At 41.8% G+C, this 17,441-nt stretch overlaps 1 protein-coding gene across 2 annotated transcripts in view; it reads right to left on the reverse strand.

Moving 5' to 3' along the window:
* Window positions 1–419: 419 nt before the first annotated feature.
* Window positions 420–17,441, reverse strand: part of CUNH10orf90 (chromosome unknown C10orf90 homolog) — a 65,550-nt gene continuing 48,528 nt past the window's right edge. The window contains exons 4-9 of one of the 2 annotated variants that reach the window (XM_017809357.1): window positions 16,189–16,440; window positions 14,094–14,257; window positions 12,877–13,075; window positions 3,110–3,173; window positions 1,944–2,043; window positions 420–1,360 (exon numbers count right to left, since the gene is read on the reverse strand). In XM_017809357.1, the coding sequence (XP_017664846.1) occupies window positions 1,322–1,360; window positions 1,944–2,043; window positions 3,110–3,173; window positions 12,877–13,075; window positions 14,094–14,257; window positions 16,189–16,440 (818 nt within the window). In that variant the 3' untranslated portion in view covers window positions 420–1,321. Of the gene's footprint in view, window positions 1,361–1,943; window positions 2,044–3,109; window positions 3,174–12,876; window positions 13,076–14,093; window positions 14,282–16,188; window positions 16,441–17,441 lie in introns of both variants that reach the window. The other variant, XM_017809356.1, reaches the window with a different exon arrangement.

Here is a 17,441-nt window from a genome sequence, read left to right on the forward strand (position 1 = left end):
GGAACATATTTGTTCAATAGGTCTCTGTCTTCTCTGTGAACAAAAATTAACATTATTCCTATGTTAACTGGAACACAAAAAGGCTAAATAATCCAACAAAGAGAGCACAAAATATAAGCAGGTCCCTTGTGTCCAGCACAGGTCACACAGCTGGAGGATGTCGCAGTGGCCAAAGCCCAGCTCACAAACATCCCTCTTCCAAAAAAACTGACCTTCCATCTCAGCCTAGATTAGAAAAATAAAGCAGAGATATCAAAGGTCAAATTCCAGCCTCCTTCAAGCACACTCAATCAGGGGTTGGGGCAACAAAGATTAGCACTTGAAATGATTTCTGCTTTATTTTATACCACAGGGTTTGTGGGTACAAAAACATGACTTCTCCAGCAGTTTCAATAATTGTGTTATATTTAACAGCACCAAATAAAAACAGAGCGGTTGGATCAATATTACACTCATACTTTATTCCATAAATAAACTCCATTGGTTTGTAAGCTGCTTGTTTTTACTTCCAGAATGTACAAATAAAGATTTAAATATTTTTGGAGGAAACATTACAGATGGTTTGAGTTTTGTGCAGTTTTGATGCAAATATACTTCTTGGCACCACTTCTTAATATGCCATTTCTATAAATACTGAATGCTCACAGAAGTGGAGTAAAATATATATTACAATGCAAAACATGAAAAAAATGTGTTATAAACAAATCTTTAAATATTGCTTTTTAATTGGTAATGTTGGTAGGTCAGTTCAATATATGAACAGAAGTAGAGTCCCTCAGAAAGCTGAAATATTGTTCCCTTTTGGTATGTTAAGTATTAATGTGAAACTGCTGCTGCTATGATTATGTGGTAATGCTATTTCAACTACTTTCTAAACATAACAAATAACAATATTCATTTTTCTTTACTTCAAGGATTTCACTCACAGGACATCAATTAATAGAATACTTCAGAGAAATCAGTTTTCCACGTCTTACAAACTCTCTTCTATTGCTACAGAGAAGAATACTTTTCAAAAGATTAACATAAATAATGCCGCCGTAATTCAATATTTGCATTAAAAATTCTTAAAATTATTTCCTCTGGGTAAGCTGACCAAAAGGTGATGCTCTGAAACAGCTGTGTTCCTTTTCAGACTGTCTTTGATTACTTGAAAGTTGCCTTAAAATTTCAATTGAAATACAAATGATCTTTCTTTATTTAAAGAGCCAAAGATAAGAAAAATACCTCCAGGTAATTGAGATAACAGTTAATTTATGGCTTATCTAGCAGTCAAAGGCATTCAAGATCCAATTAGGATGATGGGCAAGAGACTCCTTTGTCACTCTGTGTTTCTGTGAAGGAGCTGGTCCAGTAATTGCTAAAAAAAAAGATGAAAAACAGTTTGTTAAAATACATGAGGTGGTAGAAAACTTCAGTGATAAGGGAGGTGAGATGGAATTGGCATTCTCAGACTTCAAATATACTCGTTACACTACTCAAAAAATAACCAAATACTGCAGGCTTTTCCATCTTAGTCAGGAAGGGTGTTGTTAGATGGAGGAATAGAGCATTTAATCAAGGAGAATCTGGTACTTGTGTGCAACATGGAGCATTTTGGGAATGCCTCCAGTCTGCACCTGCAGTTTTCTATTGTAACTAATTACTAATTTTTAAAAAATAAAAGTCTGAGGTGCTTGGAGAACCTTGGTCTAGTGGAAGGTGTCCCTGCCCATGGCCAAGGAGATGCTCTTTAAGGTTCCTTCCAACCCAAACCATTCCATCCTTCTGTGAAGGTTCAGCTGTTAATTCAAGTTTAAAGAAGTGCCTGAACCTGAGGACAAGATTTAAAAGCCATCCCCAGCTCTCAGGGTTTGCACATGGTGACACAGTCTCCCCAGTGCCTCTACAGACCCATTTGCAGGGTTACAAAACTCTACTTGGCTTTCACAGTAAATCTTTACCTTTTTAAACATCTCCACCCGCAGTCTGTTACTCTGCATGATGATCCTTTTCTGCTTTTCTTCTTGTTTCTTTTTAACTTCAGGCAAATTGTCATAAATCCTGTAATGAATTCAGAAAGTGAAGTTCACATGTCATCTGTTGGACTCCTATAGGAAATGTTTGCTTTCAATGCAATATTTGTCATTAACGGCATCTCTAAGTACCTGAAGTAGATTTACGGCAGGGGAATTATAAATTATTAACAATAATGGTTTTATATTAAATCTGATTTGTTGAAAATCTTGTTGGAAATTCTAATATTGGAATGAAAAAAAGTAAAGAAAGAGATGTGACCAGGTTATCTCAATGCATCAGTGTAAGTCTGCAGTAGCTTCTAATGAGCTCAGTGGAGTTGGTTTCAATTTATAGCAACATAATTCAAACCAGAATTTGGCCTGTACATTATTTCTTTTTAATTTATGTCACAAAATTAATACCAAGCAATCATTTCCAAGTATTTTTCTAAAATACAAGAAAACCATCATTATAAGACTGTAGACTGTTAACATTTTTTCACTGTCATGAGGAACTCTTTTTACCAGGAGAACACAATCTTTCCATTTTCAAAATAACAAGAGTTGCCTTTAGAAAAGGTGACTTCTGGTCTGATCTTTTTCCATTAAAATCAAAGATAAAATTCACAGAAGTTTGGAAAGAAAGCTGGACCTTCCTTCCCAGCAGTCCTGTTTTTCCATGCACAAAAAGCCTGTTCAATTCTGATTTTTCCTCATGATATTTTGCAATACCAAGTTCTCGAAGGAGCCTGTTTAGGCTGGAGATTGTATGTTGGAGGAGAGGAATGGGACACATATTGAGCACTCTTAAAATCAGGATAAATTCCACATGGTGGCCCTTCACAGCTTCCCTTGCTGCTCATGAGGGCACAAAGTGCAATGCAGTTAAAGATCAGACATCACAAAAAAAAAAACAAAAAACACCAAAGTGACGGCACTGCTTCCATTTTTGAATTTTCTACAGGAGTTACCTGTTGGGGACTTAGTTTTCATGCCACGCTGGCTGAAACTGGTAGAAAAGTGGTGCTAAAAGGGCAGGGCTGCACCAAATCTATCAAAGTGATACAGTGGAAGAAAACCACGAGTGAACTCTAAACTGGAGAGATTTTTACCTTTTAGATCTCATATGCATCTCCTTCTCAGGAATGTACCTTTCTTTTGGTTTGAAGAGGTTATCTAGCAGAGGGAAAATAAAGTTAATACTGGAGAAATCTGCATTTATTTAAATCTTAAAGGTCCTGTTCCGTGTAGCCGTGATGTGCTACTGCTGGTTGAAGTTTTGAAAGCTTAAGGCCGGATCCAAATCTCCTCAGGGCAATGGAAAGATATTTAACAGCTTCATCTGGAGCTGTGTTTGATCCTGAAGCTGCCCTACAGAATGAAGAGGTTGGATAAGACCCACAGCAACCACCTTCATTACAGAGTTCATTCATTTCAATGGCATATGGGTTTTGTCATTGTCATATGTAGCTGTGTATACCCTTTATTCAGATTAAGAACCAGTGATGATTTCTGCCCTCTCAAGTGATCCACCTTCCCCACATCCTTGTGCCACATTGCCATGTCCTCAGCTGATGTGTGTTGGGAACCTGGTACCATCATTTCTGATTCAATTTACACCTGTCTGGAAGGGCTTTGAATAATTATGCCCAGTGTTAGAAGGAGGAAAATTACATTACTCTTCTCTGATCAAATATGAAGAGATCTGTGATAATTCCAATCAGCATTTCCCCGGATAGAGGAAAATAATTACTGACCTTAGCAGTCAATGATTCTCAAGAATAGGTGATTTTAACACCTTCTCTGCAAAAACTGGTTTCTGAATGGGAAAGGATGGTGCTCATACAAGGTGGGAGTAAGCTGTATCTCTATGTAAACTTCATAGGATCATGGAATCATAGAATGGTATGGTTTTGCTTGGAATGGACCTGTTGTTCCACCACCCTGCCATGGGCAGGGACACCTTCCACTAGCCCACGTTGCTCCAAGCCCCGTCCAACCTGGCCTTGGACACTTCCAGGGGTGGGGCAGCCACAGCTTCTCTGGGCAACCTGTGCCAGGGCCTCACCATCCTCACAGCCAAGAATTTCTTCCCAGTATCCCATCTAACCCTGCCCTCTGGCAGTGGGAAGCCACTGCCCCTTCTCCTGTCCCTCCAGGCCCTTGTCCAAAGTCCCTCTCCAGCTCTCCTGGAGCCTCTTTAGTCTCTGGAAGGGGCTCTAAATTCTCCCTGGAGCCTTTTCCTCTCTAGGCTGAACAATCCCAAGTCTCTCAGCCTTTTCTCATAGGAGGGATGTTCTATCCCTCTAATCAAAAAGGGAGCTTTGCAACAGTTTCTGTTCTGAACTGGTGCAGTTTTCCAAGCACAATTTGAGAAAGGAGAGAGGCTGTGAAGCCTCCTCTGCCTCAGGACTAACTTTTCTCCACTCAGCAGTTGCCTACACTTAATCATTCTTATTAAATCCTCAGTACACACAAGCAGCATGCCCAATTTGCTAGGAAAACATAATTTGTCTTTTATTTATTAGTGTTTTAATGTTCATTTATATGTTGATTAACTCAAATAAACACTCAAATGCTATTGCTGTCCAAATAACCCTGAAACCAAAGGGAGCAGATTTTGCCTGTGACACAGAAGATCCTGATGCAGGATTGGGGGCCAGGGTCACTGATTTTCTGGGAGCAGTGTGGATCCCAGCATATTCCAGAGGAGGCTCAGCCTCCCTTGCTGCTCAAGGTTCACACCTAATCCTGACAGCTCAGGGCTGCAGGAGGCATCCCTTCCCACAAGGCATGTCCTCCAATCCAGAGAATGGCACAGGGTAAGTTTGAAATCACATAAAACCATCACTGTGGGTTCTCTGCAGTGCAAAACAAAACCAGGAGGCATTTCATGCTGCACAGCAAATTCAGGCATTATGGTAATATGGTCCTCAGTAGGAGATCCCTGATGTCATAGCCAGTTCCTTGCATATTCCCCTGTCCTTGGGCACAGAAGAGCAGATGAGGGCACTAGAAATGACACCCCAGCACAAACCTGCACTGCCTGCATGAAGTCCTCCCACAGTAAGTCAAGGCAGACCTTCCCAAGGATGTGATACAGTCAGAGAGTGTGACTGACCAGCAGGGCCTGGGTTTATATCCTCTCCTGTGCACTGTGAGTGACAGCTGCTCAAATCGATGATTTTTTACTCCAGGAATTCTCAGATATAGGTTTTCTGCAACAAAACTAATTGTTTTAGGGATCTCCCTTCCTCTTTTTCCTAAATAAAAACTGTTCAGTGCAGAATCACAGAATGGTTCGGGTTGGAAGAGACCTTAAAGAGCATCTCATTCCAATCCCCTGCCATGGGCAGGGACACCTTCCATTATCCCAGGTTGCTCCAAGCCCCATCCAACCTGGCCTTGGACACTTCCAGAGATGGGGCATAAAGACACACTAACACTTCCAGACCCCTGTGCACAGGCACCAGAACAAGCAAAACCCACGTGGGGATTTGCAGCCCCACGACCTTTTCTGTGTACAGCACCAAAAGCTAATCTGTATTTTTCCTACAAGCCCCTAAGACATCCTGGGCTCTGTGTTGGAGTGCTGGGAAGCACCACAGAGGCCAGGAGCTGGGCAGGTGCTCTTCCTCCAGAATAATTCTCTCCTGATGGCACAGAAACGATCTTGAAGGGCATCAGACCCACCACTGCCCACAGCTGTGCCTGCAACAAGGTGTGTGGCTGTGCAGGGCTTTGAAGGGATGGATTAAAAAGGGAGTCTGGGGAAAATCCTCCAAGAAAATAATCAATCCACCTTGGTCATAAAAATATCCTTTGTCAAGCACTGTGGAGTCAAAAGGCTACTGTCATGGCTAAACATTCATGGTGTCTCTTTGCTCCTCTCAGGTTGTTATGTGTAAGTAGAAAACACACATCAGGCAGAAATAAGGCTAATCCTTGAAAGATTTTAGGATTAGAATTCAAAATTTAAGTGAAAACTAAATTAAAAATCGGTATAAATGAGAAAATAAAAATTATATGTGCCTTTAAATATTGCTAATACTCAATACTGAGAAGAAAGTGTATTTTGAAGTGGAAGAGCAGCACACCTTCAGAGCTATAATAACCTGCCAAGCACATCATACAGACCTGAATTAAGGTTCTTTCCCACCAAGCAAAGATCAAATGGGGCATGAGGTGGACAATTCCCCAAGCTGATAGTCTTCTGAATTGCATTTTAGAAGTTCCTTATCAAAGCTCCTTATCAAATTTCATAGCCTTGTATCACTTTTGGAGACAACTATTGTGAATGATAGAAAACAAGGGATTTCAAAGCAGATATCCAGCATTTCCAGAGATGCATCACAGTTAAATAAAGGTATAGATAGAGAGGTATGAAACACTTTGTTGGTGTTTTATTCAAACCATGTGAAACTACTGAGTTTCTGGTATTTCCACCAGCCCTGTGTGCACCAGGTCTGACACTTCCACAGTGGGGGAAAGAAGCCACTTCAGCAAGTTGTAAATGAATGTAAATGGGTCATCCTTGTAATACATTTTAATTAATGCTGAACTGCACCTCCAACAGGATGAGTAACTTCCCTGCTTGGGAAGTTAGTAAATGTTTAGACAGAGAACAGATGAAATGATTGTGTTGGAACCAGCCCCTGACTTCCTATTTACCACTAAATCATCAAAACACTTAAAAGAGAAAATCAGTGGCAAAATTTATCAAAATATACAGAATATACATACATTTTCTTCTAACACGAATGCAAATTCTCAAACTTTGTTAGGACTTAAAACGTGTTTGAGAATGTGTTGCCAGTCCCTGAAGAGCAGTGGTGGTTCTCTAATTTAACTGCTTTTTTTACTGAACTGAAAAAAAATAGTTCCCCAAAAGCCCATTTGCCCAGAGAAGTCCTAAGATACAAAAAATTATTTTAAACACTGCTTTTTTTAAATCAACAGCCCCCTAAAAAAATAAATTAGCCTTGAATCTAAGATAAATGTTGAGATGATGTTGAGATTTGTGTGCCCATAGCACTCGACTGGGAATTCATCCAGAGAATATAAAGCAGTGCCTACACCCAGGGGTGCTGCCCAAACTTTGCACATCCCATGTCAATGACTTCATGCAATGAATTCCTTCAGCTGCAGTCAACAGATGACATTTTGGTATTATTTATAAAAAGTGCAATAAGCCATTAGTTAAAGGTTTGAGGGTGAGACTGCCTGAGCTTCTGCTCATCTCAGAGAAATGCTGAAGCTCCCAGGAGGTCATTCCCCCAGGAGGACCCACAGGAAGGTGGTTCTCGGGTTTTCCAGCTGTGCAGATCCTACACTGTGGCTATTGAGACTTCTGACCCTCCTTAATATTTCAGTCTTAACAATCGCTAATATCTCTGAAAAAGCTGTAAATTTGATAGGTTTATAAAAACATTTTCATACTAAATGAATTCTGGGGATGATGCAGGAGGTTTCAGTCCCCTCTGTCCAAATGCTACTTAAATATTCATGGAATTTATCCAGAAAAAAAAATCAATTAGCGTCTCACCTGGCCTTCCTAAATCTTTTTCATTTCATTAGAGAATATGGTCTTGAAAAGCATAATTTCTTTTATTTAAAAAATAGCCGTTAATGAAGAAGGTATGACAGAGCTTAATAAATTCATCGAACATCAAATAAATCTTTGGTAAAATTTGCACCAGCTTCTTAAACCTGACTTCTTTAGCTTCAATTTCTAATCATGGCTGAAATCAGACCTTTTACTCCTGGGTTAAAAAGTCGAGGATCAAAAATTCAGTTTTCTGTTTGGCTGCTCCAAGACCCCCCTGAAATGATCCCCAGCAAACTGACTGAGCCCCATGAGTCACCCGCTGTGAGACACGTTGTTTCCTATCACCCACACAGAAAACTCTCCACATTTGAAGATTTTCCAATTTATTGCCCACTTCCTTGCACAGGGGCTGCCTATTTCCTCCTTCCCGAGGATGAGGTCATGGAAGGGACACGCTGATCACCCCGTTCACTCTCACCTCCTCCCGTTGTCCCCAGGGATCGTGTCACCCACTGTCACCCACTGCCAGTGGCCTGCAATGTGCTGCCGTGTCCAGCTGACTCACAGGCACTGACCTAATCCTGTGATGAGCAATAATACCCCAAAAATAGGTCATTCCACTCCCTAATTCAATTACCTGGCTGCAGCTTAGTCTTTATTCAGAGCTGTCAGCCTTCAACAAGATGCTGGTGCCCAAAGGATCAGTGGTACAACTGCTGGCTCTGGGTTTTGATGGTGAAAAGGGACCAGAGAAGTGGCACAACTAAAGTCACACATGGGCTGCTGGTGGCTGCAAACATCTCATCAGCCACCAATGGCATGTGAAAACCACAAGGGTGCACCTTAGTGGTGCAGGATTATTCTCTGATTGCCACCTCCTCCTCCTCTCTCAGCAGTCTAAACAAAAACCTCCCTGGCACGGAGCTGCTGGAGGAACCTTGAAAACCCAAACCAACAGCAATCCTCACCCTCCAGGCTTCTACGGCTACAATGAAGCTTTTTGGAACAGTTTGGAACCACAGCTGAGGAGATAAAAACTTGTTTCCAAAACGTTGCTAAAGATGGAGGATTTGCATACAAATCCAGAAGAACAGATCAGGCGCCGTGGTGGGGTTGAACTGTGACATTCAACTTCTATTGCCACTTCCAATGAACCACCAGCCTCTCAGAGGGCAGCAAAATGGAAGGTATGAAAAAATCATATGTGCCTGAGAAATTTTGTTAAACCTCTCAAAGTGCTTGTGTACACCAAGATCACAGGGCTGTTCATTAGGCAGATTTAAAGGCCTATAAACAGCTGGTAGTCCTGTCACTGAAGTAATTACATTACGATTTTGGAGATTTAAATCCAGTTATTTGAACATTGTTTCTATTCAGTTCGTCACAGTGGGATCTCTAATTTGCCTGACATAGTAAACAGCAGAGTAGTCTATCTTGGACTAATTAGCACTCTCAAATTTAGCAGTACCCATTACCCGGCACAAAGGCTAGAGCAAGAGCTGCAGGTTCTTTGCCTTCAAAGAGCTCTTGTGACAATAAAAATCTTCTGCAGGATAAACATTTTCATTTTTCTGAGATTACTTTCAGCACTTCGTAAAACCCCGCTCGTGAATCACAATTAAAAAATGGTAAACAACTTGGGTTTCTGAGGATGAGAAGGTAAATGGAAAGTGCACAGATGTTGGTATTTATATGGAAATGGTGATGAATGCCAATTATTTCTTTCTCTTACAAGAAACCACAGTTGTAGCAAAACTGTCAAAACATAGGGAAACCACACTAATAATTTCATATTACCAATAAAGATATTTTAGGCTGATAGAATAATCCCAGGTAGAGAAAAATCTCTGCAGATCATTGCTCTGGGCGTAGGTTATTTTACTGAAATAAAAGCTGCAAGACCAGAGAGCAGCACATGTAACAAGCTTATTTCAGAGAAAAATAAGTGCAGCAAACTTGTCAAGCACTGAGGGAAACAACTCAGGCTGCAGTTTAACCCTCATTTACACCTGAATAAAATGGGTATTCACATCTCCCTATCCTGTACCACCTTCCCACGTGATCACATGGAGAATTGGGCAGGGAATGTCCTCTTGTGGTGGAAAACTAGTTGGATAACTAATGCTAAAGTCAGTGCTTGAGGCAAGTGAGCTGCAGGGACTTGCTCCTGCTGCCCAGCCACAGATGGGCTTGAATCCATACTGGGTTCACTTTGTCAGGGCGGTGGAAATTAAACTCATCAGCCCACCTGCTCTTACGAAAAAGACCATTGGAAAATGTATGAGGCTGTGCTGGCAGTGATCCCTGTGAACCTCAGAGCCATAAAGACCTTTACCTCCACAAATCCCAAAGACATCAGGAAAGAGAAAAAACAAGAAAGGAGGAAATCATCAGACTGAAACAAGCAACTCCAAGATCACCCTCTGGAGCCTACAGGTGCCATCAGTACGAGCCTGAATGCTTAAACACATTGCCAGGCCATCATTTTACCCTCCTGGGTTCTTAGTTTCCAATACTGTTTCATTGTGTGTTGCTGTGAAGGAGCAGCCTGATTCCTGAGGCCAGGAAAGCTGAGGGAGGGCTGCATTGGGCACAGATTCTTTGAGACTAGAAGGAGAACAGGGTGCCCAGAGAAGCTGTGGCTGCCCCATCCCTGGAAGTGTTCAAGGCCAGGCTGGATGGAGCTCTGAGCAACCTGGGATAGTGGAAGGTGTTCCTGCTCATGGCAGGGGGTTGGACAACATGAGCTTTAAGGTCCCTTCCAACCCAAACCATTCTGTGATTTTGTGATTCTGTAAACCAGTAGCACCAGTACCAAACAAAATTCCCATGGCTGTGGGGATGGGGCAAATCAACTGCCCTGCCTGCACAGAAGTGTTTGCTGCCCAGGTCCCTTGACTTCTAATGATGGCTGGGCTCTAATATGTGTTGTATGGACATGGCACCACTGGGAGGACATGGGGCAGGTCTCTGCCCTTTGCTGCCCAGTGCAACTGGGCCATACCCTGGAGAGCAATGGTTGTGATAACACCACACTGACCCTCAGCCATCAGCCCCTGTACCCAGCTTTGGTGTCACAGCTCACAACTCCTGAGTCCACAACTGGCTCACAACCAGATATAGCTGGAGATGGAGGTGGAATCAGGACTTTCTGTCTTTGGATATACAGATATGTTTTTCCTCTTCTGGCTGCTTTGTATCTTTCATAAACTCCAGGTTCTTCGCCACTTGAAGAGCTGGCTTTGAATCAGGTCAGGGAATCCTAATTTTAATCCTAATTTAAACAAAACCCCCAAAATTTATTAAAAAACAGTTTCCTGTAAATCAGCTCATTGATCCCAATAAAACACAGGGGCACAGATGAGCATGTGCAGTGACAGAGCAGGAGGTGACACTGCTGCTTGTGCCCACAGCTCCCCTTGCACCAGGGAAATGGTATCCTTAAATCACCAGGATTTGGGTGTCCACTTCCCACCTCAGAAAATGAAACTGTGCTTGCATCCCTTCCTGGAATACAGCTGCATTTTCCTTTCACTTTGGTTTTCAAAACCACACAGTTCTTCATTGCTTTAAAAGCACATTTTACATGATAAAACGGCTATTCCAGAGATCACAGAATAATGATGACAACAAATGATAACTTCTCTCCCTTCCAGCTTTGGGGGCTGGCAGAAGGGAAGGAGAAGGCTGTGACCTCAGAGGGACAGGGATGTCATCAGCAGAGACATCAGGACAGAGGCATCCAGTGCCCTGGGTGAGCACGAGGGAGAAGTCCTCACAGGAAACAAAGATCCCCCACTCTGGGTCTCACTGATGACACAAATCCTTCTGCACAACAGCATCCACCAGGGCAAATCCTAAAATATCAACTGTCAGGACTCAGAGCAAATTAAATATGCTCAGCACACTCCTACACAGCCCTCTGTACTGCAGCCTACAGAGCTGGGCCTTGTCCAGGGGTCTTGGATTTCCAATATTAACTGCAGTTATGCCTAAATAACAGACATCTGACACTTCTGTCATTATAAAAATATTAGAATCTCACAAACAGAAAATTACCTGTGGCTTCATGAAGGCAGATCAGTTACAGAAACTAAAGATTCTCCTTAGACAAATTTACCTTTAATGACCAGCCACTAAAAGAGGGAAATAGTCATTTAGTTGAATAATTAATTAATATATTTCAGTAGTATGCTTTTATTAATCATTAAACAAGCATAAAGATTAAACCTTCATTCTAATTTAAGGAGAAATAGGTTTAATCATTCTTTTTTTTTTTTTTGTTTCATAAAGTGTTTGCAGAGGGGTTTGGGGGACTTTCAAAGATGACAAAAAAGGGGGAGACTTTTGCCACTTCTTCTAAGATAGGTGACAAATTCCTGACCTGTGCCATGGCTGCTGGAAGAGCTTGTAGCACAGCCTGAGTTGAGGACATCAAATATTCCCTTTCCTGAATCTTCCAGGTGTCTCTTCTGGTTGTTTAATGTTTTCAATTGATTTACTTTTCAGTGGAATAATGTATCTTCAAACAGGCACAGGTTTAAAATCAAGCTATAAAGAGGAATGCCAATCAATCAAATAAATCTTTTTCTTTAGTCAACTGAGTTAATTAACACCCAGATGGCAATTAAAAAAAAAAAAAGAAAAGGAAAAAAAAGAAAAGAAAAAGAAAAGCAATTTTACATCTTGTGCTTAGATAATATTTACAGAGGTGCTTTAGGGAGGGAGCTGCTCAGAACTGCTTTGCTCACTGGGTGTTGAGACTGTTTATTTCTGGGGTAATAAAACAATATAGTCATCTTGAATCAGGAAATCACAGAGTTTAGATGCCTCAATTTAGCAGCCTTATACACAAGCAGAGTTCTTTCACAGCCCACTCACTGCCATGGGATTCCTGAGTCAAACAGCAAATCCACACCTGAAGCTCCTTAGAAAATTGAATTGGGCCTCCTAATCCCAAATCCCACCTTTTCTCTCTGCCTGTCACCTCTCTCCCCAAATTGGTCACCTGTGAGCTGGGAGAGGGACGAAATGCCATTTATTACTGTCACCTCCACAATTAGTATCAGCTCTGAACATGACCGCATGTGACAATGACAAAAAGTCCCCAAGGAGGTCTCCTCCTGCTGCTACAGACCACAGACCACTCCTCATTCCCACTATCCTACCTCTGTGCTCCTGCTTCCTTCTGCTGGGAGTATCTGGACAGACGCTGGAGCACAGAGAGGTGAAACAGGAGCATCAGGCCTCGTGTTTTTTCCACAAGTTAATATGGAAATACTACACATGTGGCAAGTTTTCAGACCCGCTGCTGGTCACAGTTCAACTCACCACTGAGAGGGTCAGGAATGGTGTAGTGCTTTTTCCTGCTGGAAGTGGATGTTGAGGAGAGCTTGCGAACGAGCGCTCCCGCGCTGCTCAGAGGAGCATCACCCTGCTGGGCTTTCCTCAGCTGGACCATGTGTTCCAGTCTCTTCAGCCTTTCTTGGGAGCGAGAGATGAACTGAGGATTGTGGATTTCTAGGGCTTCCTAAAGGAAACAGAAACCCCACTTTATTTTAACATAATCCAAAGGAAGAAAAAAGCGTGACAGGCATCAATATAGGTTCAATAGGAGATAATTAAAGTGATGAAAATTATTCATAGAATGGTTTGGATTGGAAGGGACTTTACAGACCATCTATTTCCGACTCCCTGCCATGGGCAGGGACACCTTCCACTAGCCCAGGTTGCTTCAAGACCCATCCAACCTGGCCTTGGACACTTCCAGGGATGGGGCAGCCACAGCTTCTCTGGGCAAACTGTGCCAGGGCCTCCCCACCCTCACAGCCAAGTATTCCTTCCCAATATCCCATCTAACCCTGCCCTCTGGCAGTGTGAAGCCATTCCCCCTTGTCCTATCAAGTTTATACATTTATATGTTTTGAATTACATATTTTTATAAGTTATCCAATTCAAGTTCTTGATGTTTTGCCTATTTCCTTGTCTCACCCCATCGCTGAAGCAGCTTGTCACTGACAGCTCACAAACTTCCCTGTTTATTTAGATTGTCATGCAGATCTACTAAGAAAGAAAACACTTTCCAGTCAAAGGCTGCTTCAACATTTAGGAATGTCTTGGGACAGAAAAGGCAGAGATTGGTCTGCAACATGTGCTGGAGTTAAAGGCAGGAAAGTTCATCTTTTGCTGGTGGTTGGTACCAACCTGGGGCCGTGTCCACACCTACAGCTGGTGCTTGTGGTGCTGGACGTTTGGGACATTGGAAAGCTGTAAAATCCCCAAATTTTAACATGTTCCTCTGTAGGAATGGCAGCTGGGGCTCAAAACGGTGAGCTTGGACAACCAGACAACCAAGCAAGTCTTGGCAGTGGATACAGACCACCAAAACTTCACTGGAAAGGAGAAAAATCAAGGAAACAGGAACTTCTGCCTGCAGCCAGTTCCCAGGAAGCAAACACCATCCATGGGGAAAAAAAAAAGGAAAAAAAGGAAAAAGAAGTGAAAAGAAGTGAAAAAGGAGGAAAAAAGGGAACAAATCAATACTTTACCTGCAGTGTCCATGGGGCTGCTGGAATTTCCTCCGGCTGGGAGCTGGTTTCTGGCCAGGTGAGCACATTGTTTTTCTCCCAAGTCACACCTGGCCAGTGAGCTGTGGACAGTGTCACCCTCCTGGCTCGCTCCCACTCATCCTTGAGCTCCTTTATTCTGTCACCTGAACCACAGAATTCAGAATCACCTTGGAGAGATTTAAATGTTCGTTAAGAGTGCATGGCTCATTTTTTATTGGGTTCTCCACCTCATTAGACTCAGAGGGCAATTTCTGAAATAAGAATGCCAAGGTGTTATTAATAGGCCTCATTAAGCAGAATAGATCAGATCTAATCACAGGTACTACTCCCTGCCCTGTGACACCCAGAGGATCTTTCACATTAAGCCAGAGCTCACACTGAAGTATAATTGTAATTAAACCTCTTGGACACTTAGATCTGTTTGCTGGTCTTCCCTTCCCAAAAGCAAGACACAGTTGCACCATGGAAAGCAAAGGATATCACGCTGTGACCTGCAGTTTGAGTTCACTCCAATTTATTGCACAGAATAACATATTGTTATGGACTTTAATCACGTATCATTTCCCTTTGACCACATTGAGACTTTCATAAACAATACTGGGGTCTTTTGCTTTGCTGATAATACTGTTTGCTTTCTATCATTTCTACATATTCCTTAGTCAGTGGAAAGACTCCATGAAAAAAATAATCAACAAAGTTTAATATGCATTATAGCATATTATTATGAAAGCTGTCAATTCACGTTGAGAAAAAGAGATTATTTGCTACAATTATAATTAAATTTTAATGCTCACTGGCTGCTACTCCCTGCACAAATTAGGACCAAAAGAGGCTCTGTGCTCAAAAATCAGAGTTGACAAGATTCTCATTTGGAGGACAGAATGACTCCAAAATAACAAAAGAACTTCGGAAGAGCTCCATATGAACTATTTTGAAAAGTCACACTGGAGTACTTCTTCCTTGCCAAATAAATTGATTTCTAGCACTAAGTATCTGGGAATAAAGCCCGTTACTGTTTTATTTCAATTTTTGGTTACAATAAACTTCAAATATTTTCCTCTTTATGACATATTGTACATATTATATTGTACTTAAAAAACATATTAAAATGATCTGTGTTGGGTACATTTGCCTTATAAAAGCCTGAGCTGTATTTCCTCCCTAATACTGTTCTTAGTAACATTTTGGAATAAACCTTGAAACCTGTGAACATGAAATTAAACTCCTCAATGAGCCAGGTTTACAGAGGTGTGGATTAACTTGGCCTTTGACAGATCTCAGTGGATCCTTCACTTTTTGTAAAACAAAACTCACTTCCTGTTAGGAAAATTTAACTTCAGGTACTGAGAGCAGAATTTAGGCTTCTCCCAGCTAAATGGGTGTTACATTCAGTAGCTTTATAGTCAACAATGAAAAGGTTTTGCCTACCTGTCTAGAAAAAAACTATCAAGAAAAAAGGGGTGTATGACCACTACAGCATTTTAAGGAATAAATTTCTCACAAACACTATTGATATTAAAGCCAAATTAATCTCAGTTTTCATCTGCAAAAATATCTTATGCATGAATACAGCTGCTTGTGTCACCTCCAGTTTAGCTGTGAGAATAAATGTTGGAAGTAAGACATCCCAGCCGCTGCTGAACTAGAGGAAATTATGTTTTACATGCTGAAACCTTGTTGATAATCACAGTTCAGGCTGTTGTGTCAAAAAGAAAAGGTTGCAGAAGTGAAAGAAAGGTATCAGAACGAGGTTGTAAAAATAACCTCACTTCTGGTGCTTCTTGATTGGACTGGGGCTGCTTGACTTTGCAATTTTAATGCTTTTTCAAGATTTTCTTGAACCTTCCTTACAAAGCAAGCCTATCCTTCGCATTTTAATCTTGTTTTCTATTAACCATAGCAATGTATACAGTCAGATTAGCTGATTGATCTCTCACCAGATGACTCATACTCTGCACTTAAAGCTGGACAAAAATGGCCTGACTTTCCATTATTTCACATTTTTCTTTGAGGCTGATCTCATCGTATTATTGAAACCATATTCCTGACTACCCCAGCAGGATTTGTACCTTACTTTTTAGGAGCTGGTTTTGCCTGTGAACGTTTTCTTCCGAGAGGATCCTTGATGATGTTTTTATGTTGCACATACAGTTGGAGACAGACAGTTTTGGTTTGAGGACGTCCTGTGCTTGGATCTCTTTGGATTTGGAGGTGTCTTTGGAGGGATCTCTCCTTTTTGATGAGCCAGAAGCAGTGATTGCCTCTCTGGATGCTGCATCTGGAAGAATGCAGCTCCTCCTTCTGCTTCCCAACAGCATTTGTGTTCCTGTAAAAAACAGAAAAAACCCACCCAAATCCTATATCATGGGAATACGTCCTTTTTCACAGTCCACGTGATTTTTATTTCCTGCAAAACTGCTTTCAGGAATATATTTTAAAAGTTGTAACTGATACAAGTTTTATCAGGATTGCTGTGCAGCTGTACTGTAACAAAAAGTTATTGACAGAAATAATCACAGAGGGTATAAGCAATCACAGAGGGCACTATTGAGAAAAATACACTGCCCTTCTAAAAAATACATACACACTCTGACGGACAGCATGGAAGAGTCAAGATATCTCTGACAAAAAACTGTGTTATGTGTCTTTGTCTTGCTTAAGAGGAAGGACATGGACCTCTTGGAGTAAGTCCAGAGGAGGCACCAAGATGATCAGAGGCTGGAGCAGCTCTGCTGTGAGGAAAGGCTGAGAGAGCTGGGATTGTTCAGCCTGGAAATAAGAAGACTGTGGGGTGACCTAATTGTGGCCTTCCAGGACCTGACAGGAGCCTGCAGGAAAGACAGAGAGAGACTATTTACAGGGCCTGGAGTGACAGGACAAGGGGCAAGGGCTTCAAACTGAAAGAGAGTAGGTTTAGATTTGATATTAGGAAAAATTCTTCCCTGTGAGGGTGGTGAGGCCCTGGCACAGGTTGCCCAGAGAAGCTGTGGCTGCCCCATCCCTGGAAGTGTCCAAGGCCAGGTTGGAGGGGCTTGGAGCAACCTGGGCTAGTGGAAGGTGTCCCTGCCCATGGTAGGGAGTGGGAATGAGATGATCTTTAAGGTCCCTTCCAACCCAAACCACTCTAGGATTCTATGATTTAAAATTGATTAAACCAAGTGTCCATTTACAAAGATGCATTTTAGGCAGAGTTTGGAAGGGAGAAAAAGTAGAGTAGCAAAAAAGAAAAATCAGGAAATTATATCCAAGAAATTAGGGACAGCATGGAAAGGGCATCAGGATCAGCAAGGAGAGAAAGGAGGAGCAGATGGAAACTGTTCAATGTCC

This window comes from Lepidothrix coronata, unplaced genomic scaffold (genome assembly GCF_001604755.1).
Source record: "Lepidothrix coronata isolate B3197 unplaced genomic scaffold, Lepidothrix_coronata-1.0 Scaffold25, whole genome shotgun sequence".
Taxonomy (NCBI): Eukaryota; Metazoa; Chordata; class Aves; order Passeriformes; family Pipridae; genus Lepidothrix; species Lepidothrix coronata.